The 14165-nt window shown below is 53.5% G+C and overlaps 1 protein-coding gene across 4 annotated transcripts in view; it reads right to left on the bottom strand.

Annotated features, from left to right (window-relative positions):
• Nucleotides 1–1010: 1010 nt before the first annotated feature.
• ARRB1 (arrestin beta 1) overlaps nucleotides 1011–14165 on the bottom strand; it is an 80738-nt gene continuing 67583 nt past the window's right edge. For 3 of the 4 annotated variants that reach the window (XM_082627891.1, XM_082627892.1, XM_082627890.1), the window contains exons 12-15: nucleotides 13528–13611; nucleotides 9498–9568; nucleotides 8668–8719; nucleotides 1011–7315 (exon numbers count right to left, since the gene is read on the bottom strand). In XM_082627891.1, the coding sequence (XP_082484017.1) occupies nucleotides 7204–7315; nucleotides 8668–8719; nucleotides 9498–9568; nucleotides 13528–13611 (319 nt within the window). In that variant the 3' untranslated portion in view covers nucleotides 1011–7203. Of the gene's footprint in view, nucleotides 7316–8370; nucleotides 8507–8667; nucleotides 8720–9497; nucleotides 9569–13527; nucleotides 13612–14165 lie in introns of those variants that run through there. The other variant, XM_082627893.1, reaches the window with a different exon arrangement.

Genomic DNA, 14165 nt, shown 5'->3' with positions numbered 1-14165 from the left:
TGGGAAGCATCCCAGGAGCAGAGGCTTTTCTTCTATGGTCTGGATTCTTCAGCTACTCTCTCCCTCAACAGCCCTACTGGGCTTCCCTGGTCCCAAGCTCCGTAACACCACCTCCTCTCCCTTGTCCTTCCACCCTACAGATGGTAGTGATTTCCTATTGTACCTGGGTTGCCTTACATCCCATTTGCCCTTTCAACTCTTGCAACATTTTCATAACCAGTTTCTTTGATTAAATTCCTGCTACTGATATACTGGCATAGGCTCTGTTTATCTGGACTTGGACTGACACATGATATAGTCCACGTGGGAGGGCAGAATCAAAGTCTAGCTCATGTCTCCTGATTCAAATGTCAGTGTCTGCCCATTACCCTTCTCTGGCTGGGAGCATCAGAGGAAAGAGACCACCTTCTGGCTGACCAGGAGGGCAATGCACTGATCTAAGTTGCACAGTATTCTACAGGAATGTAAAAAAAAAAAAAAATGGTTTCACACATATGACCGATTTTCTAGGAAAGCCATCTTACATTCAGCAGCATTTTCCTTTCATGTTAATATGATACACTGTCATTTAGGACTCTGAATCTTCCTCACCTATATCCCCACCCCTCCCATGTATTCTTTTGGAACAGGGTAAGTCATGGAAAACTGAAGTGACTTCGGGGAGAGCCAGCAGAGCAGGAGATGAGAACTGAGTAAGAACCAGGGCTGGGACTGGGACAGGACTCCAGCTGAAGTGGTCAGTGGTGCCAAAGAGAAGATGGGATGGCTTCACCCCAGGAGCAAACCAGGGGTCATGGGATCCAGTGGCGTCTGAGAGGGATCAGAGGTTTGGCAACTTCCCCAGGACCAAAGGCTGGTAAATGGCAGCGAGGGGAGGAGAGGGGGTGAGCAGCCAGGTTGGAGGTGGGGCCACCACCTGACCCAGCTAGTCCAGGGCAGCAGGGACAGCTTCTGCTGGTCTATGTCCTGCCATGGGCTTATGAGACAGAAATAAAAGCACAGCCAGCATCTGTCATAAAAGACCTTTAATGGTCTCCTATTTATGGTTCTTTTTTTCATTTGTCCTGTTAGAGTTGAATAAACTGTAATAACTTATCTGACATAATAAGGAATGCCACAGGTACAACAGATAAACCTGGCAGGTGGCCCAGGAATAAGGGTGTCACAAAAGAATCACTTAACAAAAGGGCCACAGACCTGGAGACCAGTCTCCGCCACCTGTCACTCCTCACACCCAGGATCCACACACAGTACCAAGTTAAGTGCTGGCTCCCATTGGAAAAGAAGACGCAGCCCCCTCCCCCAGCATCTGTGGCTAGACCCTAACACTGAGCAGAGATGTCCCAGGAAGACGGTCCATCCAACCATCATCTCCCGAGTGCTCCTGGATCTCCAGGGCAGGCCATGACCACAACCCGAATTTGTGAGCCCCCCTTCATACCCACCTCTCCCATGACCCTTGCAGTAATCCCTTTGAGGTGGGCAGAGCCGGGTACTATCTCCATCTTACACAAGGGGAAACTGAGGTCAGCTTCCCAAGGGCACACTTGGACTGAACACAGAATAGCATTGGGCGCTCTTTCTCCCATGCCACATGGCTTGTTGTGCCCCAAGTCTCACATTTACACCTGGATGCCCTGGGTGCGGGCCAGGCAGGATGCTGTGCCAAGGGCTGGTCCAGGTCTCCCCAAAGTGCCCACCTCTTAGTCAGTCCCAATGAGGGACCTGGGCAGAGGGGCAGACCAGCAGGAAGAGAATTTGGGGGACTGGAGGTAGGGAACCAGCCTCTCTTCAGACACCCGCCTGTTGCCCATACATTCAGTTGACCGCAGATGTGGGAATGGAATCCTATTAGAATTGCTCTAGGGAAATTTGCTGCTTAAAGGGTCTCTGGAGGAATCCTGCCTTCATACGAGGGACTTCTGTCATAAAGTCCTCCCTTAGCATTTCTTTTACTAAAGCTGGCTGTATATAAAGAGGAACCTAACTCTAGTTTCCCTTCCCACCACGCTGTCCCTCTGCCATCTCATGGGCCTGGACCAGGGAAGTGGGGTGTCACACTGGGGCACAGACACAAGTCCTGGGGTGGGGCTGGGCCTCTTTGCTTCCTCCATGGTCCCCCACAATGCCTGGGCCAATATCAGGGCCAAGACCCATCCTCACAGCACCAGGCCCCCACCCAAATGAAACCCAGGCCGGAGCTTCAGTGGGGGTGGGCTACAAAACCATCAAGCGTGTGTGTGTGTGTGTGTGTGCGTGTGTGTGTGCGCGTGTGTGTGAATAAGCAAATGCTTGGGGCTGGGTCTGTGACCCAAGTTCCAATACAGTGATACTTTGTATTGGAATGCTAGAGTCATTCCAACAGGAAAAGCAAGAATAGAAGCTGGGCTTGCTGGTCTAAGATCAAACCTCAGAACGGTGGTTTGAAGAAGTTTTTCTTTAAAAGAAAGTTTAAAGGTGAAACCTCAATAGGCATGACAGATAAAAGCAGAGTTGTTCTGGTGGAAGTGGGAATGGGGGGGGAGGGCTGGAGACCTATTCTTTGCCTCCACCCCCATTCTCCCACCTTAGCAGCCCCTGACAAAGCTCTACGGCACACCAGGGGTTCCACAGCACCTGGTTTGAAAACCAGTGTGTCAGAGTCTATGGGTCATGGGTCCTGGGGATCTGTGCTTTGACTTCCCTTTCGGGGTGAGAGTTGGGAGAGTGATGGGGGGAGGATGCTCCCCCTTCAACTGGCCTCTCTTTTAAGCCACTGTGCAGTGAGCCTGCAGGGGAGTGGTAGAGGTGGGGATCCTGCCCCATGGGTAGGCCATTCCAGTCCTGGAAGGAGAACAAAAGTGATGGAGCTGCCTGGGCCAGGAAAGCAAAATGCCAGGCCCAATGCAGGCTTATGCACGAGAGTCGGGGGAGTCTGTTTTGGTCCTTGTTGACTTTAAAAACCAGAACAGGTATAGGCCTATGTCCATGAGACCCTGTAAGAGTTCAAGATTGGGGCCTAATGCCTTCCTCTGGGATGGGTGGAGGATGTCCAGCCCCCAGTCGCTGGCAGGAGGGAAGCTGCCTTTGTGGGCTGCTGAAACCACCGGGGATGCGTCAGCTGGGGCTCAGATCTCAGCGTAAGAGGCCTGGGTTTTCCCCGGACCCAAATCCCTCCTCAAGCGTCACCAAGAAGCGACAATTGGCAGCTCTGATTGATCCTGGAGGGGGTCTTACACTTTGAAGGGAAGGGGCAGGCAATTTCTATTCCACTTCACCCTTGGGGTTCTCTAGTGGGGTAGTGGGGGTGGGGGGTTAGCACCCCTGGGCCTGGGGGACGAGGCTCTCCCTAACCTGGGATCAGATCCAACGCTTCCTGGCCTCTTGACACCAAGGTGTGCCCCCGCCCCCCTAATCACTGACACAATCCATGTTCAGTCTCTCTGTCTTGGTTGCTGGGACCACTGCCTGGAGACACAGCATTCCTGAATAGTATCTGAATTTCCCTCTCGGCTGGGTCACCAAAGCCAAACTGGCCTCGTCTCATCCTGGCTGACCTCTGCCTAAGTGAGACGGGAGCAAGAGATGAAGATGGGTGGGAGGGCTCAGCCAGCGGCAAACTTCCTGTGTGACCCTGGGCTACTCCCCTGCAGCGGCAGGGCCACAGCCTGGGCAGCCCTGTGCAACTTACAGAGATGATTTTCATCTCCTCTGGGCCTCACAGGTTCCTTGAGTTGGGCGGGAAAGGGATGGCTATCTCATTTTACAGTTAGGGAAACCAATCCCAAGAGGTTGAATGAGTTGTTCAAGCTCCTCAGCTGGGTGGTAACAGCCAACACGGAGAGGCATTGTAGACTTGCAGGCCAGGGTGCTCTTCACTGCACCATGTGGGACCAGCTTGTCAGCCACTCCCCCAGCTGAACCAAGACCCCAAGTGAGCCCACTCTCAGTTTGTCTGGGCTCTGAGACTGAGAAGGCCCGCGGAGTCCAGCCAAAGAACTCTGTCCTTATCTTCACGGGGACTGAACTCTTCTCTCGGTTGGAAGGCTGAGGAAGTCCAGCTGGCCCTCTGCCTGCAGACTTTCACCCCGGGCCATGCTCTCCCTTCCTGCCCAGACTGCTATCTACATGCCACCCGCATGGCCCACTGCAAAGTCTCGGTGTGGAGAGGCATGGTCAGCACAGGCTCCAAATGTGTGGACAGAGAGAGCTAGTACTGTGGGCTGGTGCCTGGAGCCCAGTGGGGCTCCCCCACCCCCAGTTTCACTCCAAGGGTTCCCCTGGACAGGCTGACTCCAGATGGAGAGGGGCCCTGCAGAGAAGAACTCAGTCATGCTTGGGGGCTGCAGGAGAAGCGGGGTCTGGAGCCAACCAGAAACTTGGAAAGATGATCTGGATGTTCTTTCTCTCAGGAACAAGCCTGAGTGTCCCACTGGGCTGCAGTGCATGTCTGTGCAGGAGGGCGCCCAGCCCAGGGGCAAGTGGGGCTAAACTCCAGCCTGTGACCACTCAAGAAGCTGTGCATTCCAATGTGGGTTGAATCCACCTGGAAGTGACACCATTTCTAATTCACATCAAGGCACTATACAGACTAGCAGCCATCATGGAACCCTGAATGCAATGGCCCCCCTCGCTACTTCCCATAAAACTTTCCCTTGATCATGAGCTTCCTGAGGACAGGGGCTGGGACTGACCCAACTCTGTGTCTCCAGTGCTCAGCACCAAGCGCAGAAGTTGTCAACCAAGGATGGTTAAGCCAAATTCAAATGAACTTGACCACTGCCCTTCTGCAACCCTGGGCCCAAAGAGTAAATAAAAGGCTAAATGGGCCCATGATGCTTCTTGCAGCTGGAGAAATTTCAGTTCAACACTGGGATAAACCCAAAATGGTGAGTGTGATTTTGAGGTGGAAGGAGGTCAAGAAACCAGCCTGACAAAGCTTTTGTGTGACCGGGTTAGGGATGGGGGAAGAGGTCTATATGTAGGCAAGTGATCACCCCAAATCCTAAAGGGTCTTATACCAGCCCCAGAGGTTCCAGAAGACAACCCTGAAGAGCATATGCTTGCCATGCATTGTTCCAACAACTCATTAACTCTCCAGCTGCCCAAATGAGGTACAGACTGCCCAGCACGTTCTGGGAGGGGCTGGATGCAGCTGGGACCCCAGAACTGGCCATGGGTGTGTGACTGCCCCAAGCTGACTTGGTTCTGACCTGGAGTAGGGGTCCCTAGGGTTGAGTCTTCATGAGATTCAGAAGGGAAGGGCTGGGATATAGTGCCAGGCACATGAACTGGGTAATTTCACCATGGAAAATGGTTGCTCCGTCCACCCCAGGAGGGGCTGGACTGAAACGGGTTGAGATGCAACTTATACAATAAAATTTTGCCATTTCCCTTTTCACAAGTATGGGACAGGGATAGAAAGGAGCAAGAGATCCCCTTGTCCTGCTAATCACTATATTTGCTTGGGTATAAGTAAACTTCAGGACATCCAAAGGGGGTGTGGAGTACTGGAGGGCTCATCACAAGCTCTTCCCCACCCACCTCAGCAAATACAAGCTCTGTCCTTCTGTAACACTCGGGCCCTAGGGCCAAGCAGCTCATGCTAGCTATGGCCACAGCTTGACATCACGCAACCCCTCAGGAGCCCAAGAAGGGCCTTTCTCAGGCCTGGCGTGGGTGTGGGGTGGTGCTGCTAGGTGCTCTCCATGGCCCTGCCACCTCTGGGGTCCAATGAATCCTTGCTGGTGGCAGACAGACCAGAGTCAGTGGCTCCGGCTCCACCCACCAGACCAGAAGCTCTAATGTTCACGAATTCTTGGAGGCAGAGCTGGGAGGGCGCTTTGTGATCATCTGGTCAAACCCCTTGGTTTTCTAGGTGAAGAACTGAGGCCCAGAGACGGAAAGGAATTTGTCCAAGGTCACACAGTAAGTGAGCAGCAAAGGTCAGACAAAAACAGATACCTTTGAACACTTTCTGCCTCATTGTCTGCCTGCCCTGTTGCCCTGGAAATGCCCCATGTCCCAGTCACACCAACACTAGCCAATGGGTACTGGGTACCCATGACACTGGCAACTACTGGGGGGTTCATCAACTCCCCAAGGAAACAAAGGAGTCACCCTCTTCCTTTTAGGCGAGGGCATCCTGATGGACCCTGCCACTTTCTGGGGAAGGATCCTCTTTGACTGTGGGCACAGTGACCTCAGGTGCTCTCTCCTAGCCTGCAGGGGCAGCCCAGCCTGGCCCTGGGGAACTGCAAGGGCAGGAGGACACCGGTGGCCCTCACTTCCCACACCAGTGATCACGTCAGGGATCACTGATCGCTCTTAGGTCTACAAAGGAAGGGAGCTAGGCAGACTCTCATCTTTCCACCCCGCCCCCATCTCTCAGAGTCACCCTTCAGGAAACCTCCTCGGGACCTTGGTGCTTTCTGAAGACCCCTCCCTTCTCTCTCTCTTTCTCTGTGCATATTTGTAGATAGGACACACACACAAGATACAAGGCAGTTAGGATATTACATCCTGACGATACTGAAATAGACTTGGGCTACTTCACACAACTTGCCTTAGACTAGGTAACTGCTGGTAAGAAAGTCAGTCCAGCTACTTTGCTCCATTCCTGGGGTCCACAAACCTTCACCAATGTCACTGTCAGTCACAGAGGGACATGGGGGGATGGGGGAGAAAGGGGAGAGGTGCTTGGTGGGTCCAAACTGCGAAAAGAACTGCAGTTCTTGTGGATGGAGAATCTATCCACTGGTCTGCCCCTCCCAGCCAGAGGTTGGCCTTCGATTCGGTCACGTTTTCGCTGCCAGAACTGTGTTAATCACCTGGGATGGTGGACATCCTCTCACGTGTCTTGAGCCCCCATTCCCACCCCTCCAAGCCCTTGTGCCCCATCTTCCCCTTTCTGCTCCCCATCCCAAGTCAAATTCCAAGACCAGAGCCATGTTGGCCTTTCTGGGGGTCAACAGGAAAAGAGGGGGGAGATGGAGAGGTGACTGCAGCGAGAGTGGTGAGGGTGGTGCACGTGGCCCTGTCGGCATGGTGATGGTGCCAATCCTGAGGCCAGAGGTTCACCACCGTGACCTGAAAGGCCACTGGGGCCCCCGGGAGAAGCTGGAAGAACAAAGGGGAGGGGGAACCAGGGCAGGAAGAAGACAAACAAGCATCCTAGTGCATGAGAGTGGACCTGGAGCTGCCCGGAGGGAGGGCGGGCCCAGTCTATCTGTCGTTGAGCTGTGGAGAGCCGGTACCATCCTCCTCCTCCTCCTTGTCATCCTTCATGCCTTTCAGTCTCTGGCGAGCAAAGTCCTCAAACACGATGTCGTCGTCGCTGGTGGGAAAGACAAGGAAAACGGGTGTGTTTGCAGGGCAGGGAGAGTAGGCTTATCCAGGGGCTGGAGAGCCTGCACAGCCAGGTGGGACCCAGAGGCTGGCCTCTGGGACTGGCCTCAGATAGAAAGGCCTGCCAGGCTGGCACAGCTGGATGCCCATCAATGACAGTGGGACCAGCCAGTTGTGGAAATACCAGAGGGAGGCACGAGTTTGCCTCAGGGCTGGAAATTGACCTGGTTCTTGAGGAGTTGGGGTCAAGGGACACATAAAATTGGGGGGGGGTCAGTGTGGCTGGGTTAGGGCCAGAGGAGGAAGTTACTCCCACAAAGAGGCCAGGCTACCAATAGTTTCACAGTATATTCTGAATCCCCCAAGAACAGGCCCAAGAAACCCCATTCAACCACCCAAAGAAAGCACTCCTGTTTTCTGCACAGGAAGCAGTGGGCTTGGCTTGGAAGAGAAAACCCCTTTTCTCCAGGGAAGTGCCAGCTCACATTCTACCCTGAGGGATCTTGGATAAGACAGGGTCTGTGGGGGGCAGGAAGGGGGTAGGCCAATCTAAATAGGGGGGCAGAGAAAATGTGGGTGGGAAAAGAGGGTGCCTGAGGGGGTTTCAGGGCTAAGGGCTGCTTCTAAGAACAGTAAGTTCCCTTCTACTATAAAACATGTCCACATAGGCCCACCCAAGGCCCCAGCCCCACAGAATTCAGCCAGCTGCATGGGGTGTCCTAATGGGGTGACTTAAAACCGCATATCCCAAATATCTCCTGGGGGACAAAGGAAGTGTAGATTTGGAGCTGGAGCGAGAAAGCTGCTTGGCCCTGGAGGTATTTCGTGATGGTCGCCCAGGTCCTCCCCCTCTGGCCACTGTCCAGTGACACGACAGCCTTCGACCGCAGGGGAATCCACATTGGCCCTCGGGAGTCAGAAGCAACAAGATCCCCAGAAACTTCCCCTCCCTACGGCCTGATTCCACTGGTTGGGTGAAGGCCAGGCAAGAGAGCCCCAGCTCAGGGCCACAAACCAGCCCTGTGACAGCCGAGCAGGTGCTGTGGATGGACGAACGGACTGACGGACTGACGGACTGACGGACGTGCAAGGACGAGGGAGGAAGACAGACCCCACCAAGGCAGGAAGAAGAGGAACAGGCACCGAGGGTCCTTCAAGTCACATGCAGGCAAGCGGGTTGCTGAAGAGGCGAGCAGAGGCAGCTCTCAGCAGACGGGTTAGACCAGCTGCTCCTCAGGGGGTTAATTAGCATAAATGCAAATAACCAGGTAGCCCCACCCACCTCCCATGGCCCGCCCCCTTCCCCCCTCCGCATATGTCTGCAGGCAGGGTTCGGCTTACGTGGTGTCAAGTTCTATGAGATTGGTATCTACTGGAGCCTCGTTCTCTGGAACTAAACACAGGGCAGACGAGCGCCCATGGGTTATTGGTGAGTGGGCAAGCGGGCAGGTGGGCACAGGTCCCCACCCTGGGACAACTAAGCTAAGATGGGGAGGGAAAGGAGGAAGGGGAGTGGAGAAGGGGGGGCTGGTCCCTGGTCTTGGAAACACCTCGAATAACCTTAAATGCAGGGAGGAGGGGCCAGGGAGGGCCAGGGAGGCCCACAGCTGGCCCAGGGGAACAGAAAAATCTCTGGACCCTGCTCCTTTTGGCACTTCTCCAACACGACTTAGATTCATTTGTTGCATGCACGACTGTCACTAACTCTAATACAACCACTTATTCACATTTTCACATCTCTGAACTTGGGGTGTGTTTACAATCAATGGCATTTCAAAGTTTAATTGTGGGAACACTTTTCTTTCTTTGTGGTACATACTACAATGTTTCTTTCAACTGAAACAGTCTTAGGTTTAATCCAGTATCACTTGGAAAAATTATGAGGGTGGTGTGTCCAGGGATCATCTTATCCATACAGCCCCTTCCGCTATGCCTGGATGCCAGACAAGAGCTCCAAGCATGGCCCGTGCCGCTCCCACCACCACCCCCAGCCCAGAGAGAACAGAGCCAGACCTCTCTGTCTCCTGAAGAGTCAGATGCAAATAGGAGTGTGGGCCTCACAAAAGATCTTGTGAGCTGGGGAAGAGGCGTGACCCTGGGCTGAAGGCTGACCCAGAGGTAGGTGGGGTGATAGGGAAACCCCATCCCAGTGACCCCCAGATTCTGCTCACCTTCCCGATGCGGGGGTTCCTCTTTGGGCTTGGGATGCATTAGGGTGAAGGGCAGCTCCACAGCCACGTCACTGAAAGAGACCCAGACCAGTTGAGCCTTGAATCCAGTCCCAGGCTGTGAGTCTCAATGCCCTGTCACTCTGAGGACTGGGGAGGGTTTTACGGTAGCTCTGGGCCAAGAGGCAGGAAATCTGGCCCCAAGACCCAGTTCCACCACTCTCTGAGCACCAGTCTATCTGGGAGTTGAACTGGGAGATTTCTTCTCCTGACTCCAAAAAACATGGAAACTTCCCCTTTCCTGAGAAGGATCCCTGGATTCCCACGAGCTGGGAGGAGGCACAGGGGTGGGAAAAGGATTGCTCAGGGCAGTGAGTGTGCATCTTGCTCACCGAGTGGCTCCAGAGGTGCCCTGAGTCCCTGCTGGCCTCAAATGGCCACAGCCAGCCCAGCCTCCCCTGACACTGCCCTTCCCAACTTCCCGGTTGGAACTCCTCCCACCCTCACTCTGTCTTATCTCCCAACATCTCCAGGGGGCTCCTGTGAAAGTGTTCAGGTGGCCCTAGCCCCCTGCAATCTCGATGATGCACTGCTGAGGTCGGCTTAATCAAATTCAAGCTAAATGGGACCCAGGCCCCAGCACTGTCTACATTGTGCACAGAGCCTTGAAGCCGTGTGGGGATGGAAGGATGGGAGCGGTGCTGCTACTGGCTAACGCTTCTGACTGGGCCTTCTCTTCCCTTAGCCCTGATGGACAGAATAATAACAAGAGCAGACACTCACATGGTACTGACTCTGTGCCAAGGAGGAGTCTACTTTTTTTTTTTTTTCCGGCCTTGCTGCTCAGCTTGCAGGATCTTAGTTCCCTGACCAGGGATCGAACCTGTGCTCCCTGCAGTGGAAGCGCAGAGTCCTAACCACTGGACCACCAGGGCATTCCGCCAAGGAGTAGTCTAGAGTCACTCATTTAACCTTCACAACAACCCAGTGTACAGGCTGGGAAATTGAGACCAAGGAGAAAACGCAGCTTATCCAAGGCCGTATGGCTATTAAAAGAAAGTGACAGGGCTTCCCTGGTGGCGCAGTGGTTAAGAATCCACCTGCCAATGCAGGGGATACGGTTCAAGCCCTGGTCTGGGAAGATCCCACATGCCGCGGAGCAACTAAGCCCGTGCGCCACAACTACTGAGCCTGTTTTCTAGAGCCCGTGAGCCACAACTACTGAGCCCGAGTGCCACAACTACTGAAGCCCACGTGCCTAGAGCCCGTGCTCTGCAACAAGAGAAGCTAGCCAACGAGAAGCCTGCGCACCGCAATGAAGAGTGGCCCCTGCTTGCCGCAACAAGAGAAAAGCCCGCGCGCAGCAACAAAGACCCAACGCAAACAAAAATTAAATAAATTAATTAATTAAATAAAGAAATTAAAAAAAAAAGAAAGTTACAGACTGAGGATTCTGACTCCCTAATTCACACCCTTAACCCTGTGTGATAACACCTCAGAATTGAGAAGGTGATTCCACCCACCCTCTTTCTCCACTCCAGACAAAAGCAGCCCTGAAAGCCCCTCCACTCCACTTAGGTGGTATCACCCTACAAGGCCCTGTCAACTGTGAGCACCTACAGGCACATCATCTTACTGACTTTGCTGCCAGGGGCCGGTTGAGAGGAGGATGGGGAAGGGGACGGAGGGGTCAGGGGTATAAACTACGCAACCAGAAAGGGCTGTTTCACCAGCCCCACCACTCACTGAGGAACACTTCACATCTTTAAGTCTCACTGAGCTTATCTGGAAAACGGGGCTAACTATACCTACCTTCTAGAGCCACTTCCAGGAGGTGATGTAGGTAAAAGGCTTGGTTAAGCTGTGAAGCTTGTGCCTGCCAGAATTATTACTTCCCCTCAGTAGGAACATGGGGGTTTCATAAGGCTATTGAAACAATTTGGCTTTTTTTGTTTGTTTGTTTGCTTCTTGCTTCCAAAGGGGATTGCTTCTCCAGGTTCACTTGGAAAAGTGAGCTATCAAAATGGAAGCTGGTAGAAGACTAAGACTGCCAAACTTCACTAAAGCCATCCAGAATACAGATGGAAGAATCTGGACCTTAACCTTCCACCAGGCTATGAGCAATCAAGGGCAGGGGGTGTATCTGATTCCTCTCTGGGAGCTCAGTCCCCCTCACAAGGCTGAGCTCAAGTATGGGTTCAGGAAATTCTTACTGAATTACATTGAATTGAATTTCACCTCTCCAAATGGACTAAGTTTTCTTGGGATGAGCAATAGTGGCATCTTGTGACAGGAGGAAGCAAAAGCACTGGGTTTGGGGCACAGGTATTTTTGGAATGCACGTGGATCCAGTTGGCTCCAAGAAGCCTTGTCTACAAAGGCAGATCTCAGGACCTCTCCTTAACAACCCTCAGACAGCAGTTAGTTCTCATTAGTGTGGAAGTTTGAAAGCCACAAAGCCTGCATTTCTCCAAAACATCGTGTAAAACAGACTGATTGGGGGCCACTCCCCAGATAAATGGAGCCAACTTTGCTGTCTGCAAAGGTCCTTGTCACTTGGGTAGGATGGAAGAGCAGGGCGAGGTTTGAAAGGAGAAACTGCACCTCCCCAGTCCCTCTGGAGAGGGTCCTAGTCCTGGCACAGGCCTGAGCCTGGCAATCAAAAGTGACTGCTAAGATTCCTTCCAACCCAGTGCCCGTGATTCTGGACAATCAGGACAATGGTCTCTGGGCCCTTTAGGAAGGTGAGTTGATCAGGTCGAAGAAAGGGACTTTACCTGGATGCAAGATCTCCCAACAGGCTGGGTGGGTCAGAGGAGGCGGGAGAAGTGGTCAGGAGAGAGTTCAGAGAGGAAGAAAACAGAAAGCACGTTCATTTACCACCTCTGTTCCCCTTTGGGGTAGATTAGATCCTGGGACACACTCTACCCACCCCAGTTGTAACTGCTCATTCAGGGACATACAGAGATGTGAGCCCTGCGTGGGGAACTGGAACCCAGGCCCGGCTAAGCCAAACGCCCTGCGAGGGGAGCCCCAGGGTCATTATCTGTAAAGGAGACATAAAAGTTAACCCCTGTGCTGCCTGCCCTGGGGAGGCTGGGATTATCTAATGGCAGAAGGAAGCACTTAGGATTCCCCAAGGGTCCCTCAAGGAGGAGCCTGAGGCAGACTGTGGGTCCTGCAAGAGTCACAGGACACGGGATTTGAGATTTGTGATTCTGAGATGTCCTATAATATATGGTCCATATTACACACTGTCACCTGCACGAGGCATTATTCTAAGAATAAAGGAGACTCGATGTCTAATGCTATTAGCTTTCCAATCTTTTCATAGAAATTTATGAATTATAAAAAATCCCTCTGACAAATTAGAAATCCTAATTCTAGGTTTATAATAACATGTAGGCCCAACATATGGAGAAAAGTGGGAGTTCTTTCTGAGCTTCCACCAGACTATGCTCCAGGTAAGGGAATACGTTTGGTCTACTGCCATGACCCCAGCACCCAGCCTGTGACCTGAGATTAAGGGAGGAGATTTCAGGAAATGTGTGGGGAATTGTCTGGGCCTCTGTTTCCCCATCTGTAAAATGGGAGAGTCGGAGCATCCCCAGTCCAACTCTGGAATTCTGAGCTCCTTGAGCCATTTCCCCAGCAGATCAGCCTGGGTATGAGTCGGGGTGGGTGCTGTGCCCTGAGATGTGATGATGGACACGGCACCCCTTGTAGACCCCACAGCACAGACTCTGAGGAAGCTTCCCCCCACCTCCCACGTGCCCAGACTAGCGATGGGGAACAGGAGGAGGAAAAAGAGGAAGAAGAGGAAAAAGGGGGAGGAGAGAAAGAGGGGAGGGGCAAGAGAGGGGCCAAAGGCCTCTGAAGTAGAAGAGGGAAAGGGGTGGAGGAGGAGAAAGAGAAAGAACAGGATTCAGCTAAAAGGTCCAGCAAACAGGCAGGATGGGGCAGCGGGTGTGGCCATCAGGGACCTCCCTGCTGCACTTCGGGGTCTGGGTCTGGGCTGGGCTGAAGCACTTACCCGCCCCGAGACACCACCAGCTTCACCTTCACTTTGTAGGAAACAATGATGCCCAGGATCTCCCGGTTGGCCCCTTCCCTCAACCTGCAAGGTGACACAGGGAAGTCGGTTCACAGGGCTTGCTGGTGGGCAAGACCCGGCAGGGTGGGGTGCGGTGCGGGCAGCGGCCATCGGTCCCTTTCCTGGCCACTCAGCCGCCAGGTACAGGCAGAGCCCAGTGTGTGAGAAAGGCGAGGTCTGCTCTCAGGGAGCGGGAACTCAGAGCCCTGGCTTCCGAGTCTGGAGTCTGGCTTTGCAGCCCTGGGAACCCCTGCTTCCCTCCAGGGGCCTGAGTCCCAGCAGTGCTGTGCGGAGCGGCTCTTCCCGCTCTCAGGTGGATTCCCTCTGTCTCACTCCTGGGCCAGAGAGGAGAGGGCAGTTGGCGGGGGAGAGGAGGGGAGTGGGTACCAGGGAAGACCCTGCAGGAAGTGATGCTTTAATTAGGTCTTGAAAGCAGGTAGGATTTGAGCCAGGGAAGAAGAGAGCAAACACTCCGAGGGGAGATGGTAGCATACAAAGGGGCGGGTGAGACGGCGTTTGGGCTGGAGTGGTGGGCAGCGGTGCTGCAGAGGTGGGTCAAACCCCCAGGAAGGGCCAGA

The sequence above is a fragment of the Mesoplodon mirus genome (assembly GCF_964341445.2).
Source record: "Mesoplodon mirus genome assembly, chromosome: 7".
NCBI lineage: Eukaryota > Metazoa > Chordata > Mammalia > Artiodactyla > Ziphiidae > Mesoplodon > Mesoplodon mirus.
The sequence above is the reverse complement of the archived record's forward strand: the minus strand, read 5'-3'. Positions and strand labels throughout refer to the sequence as shown.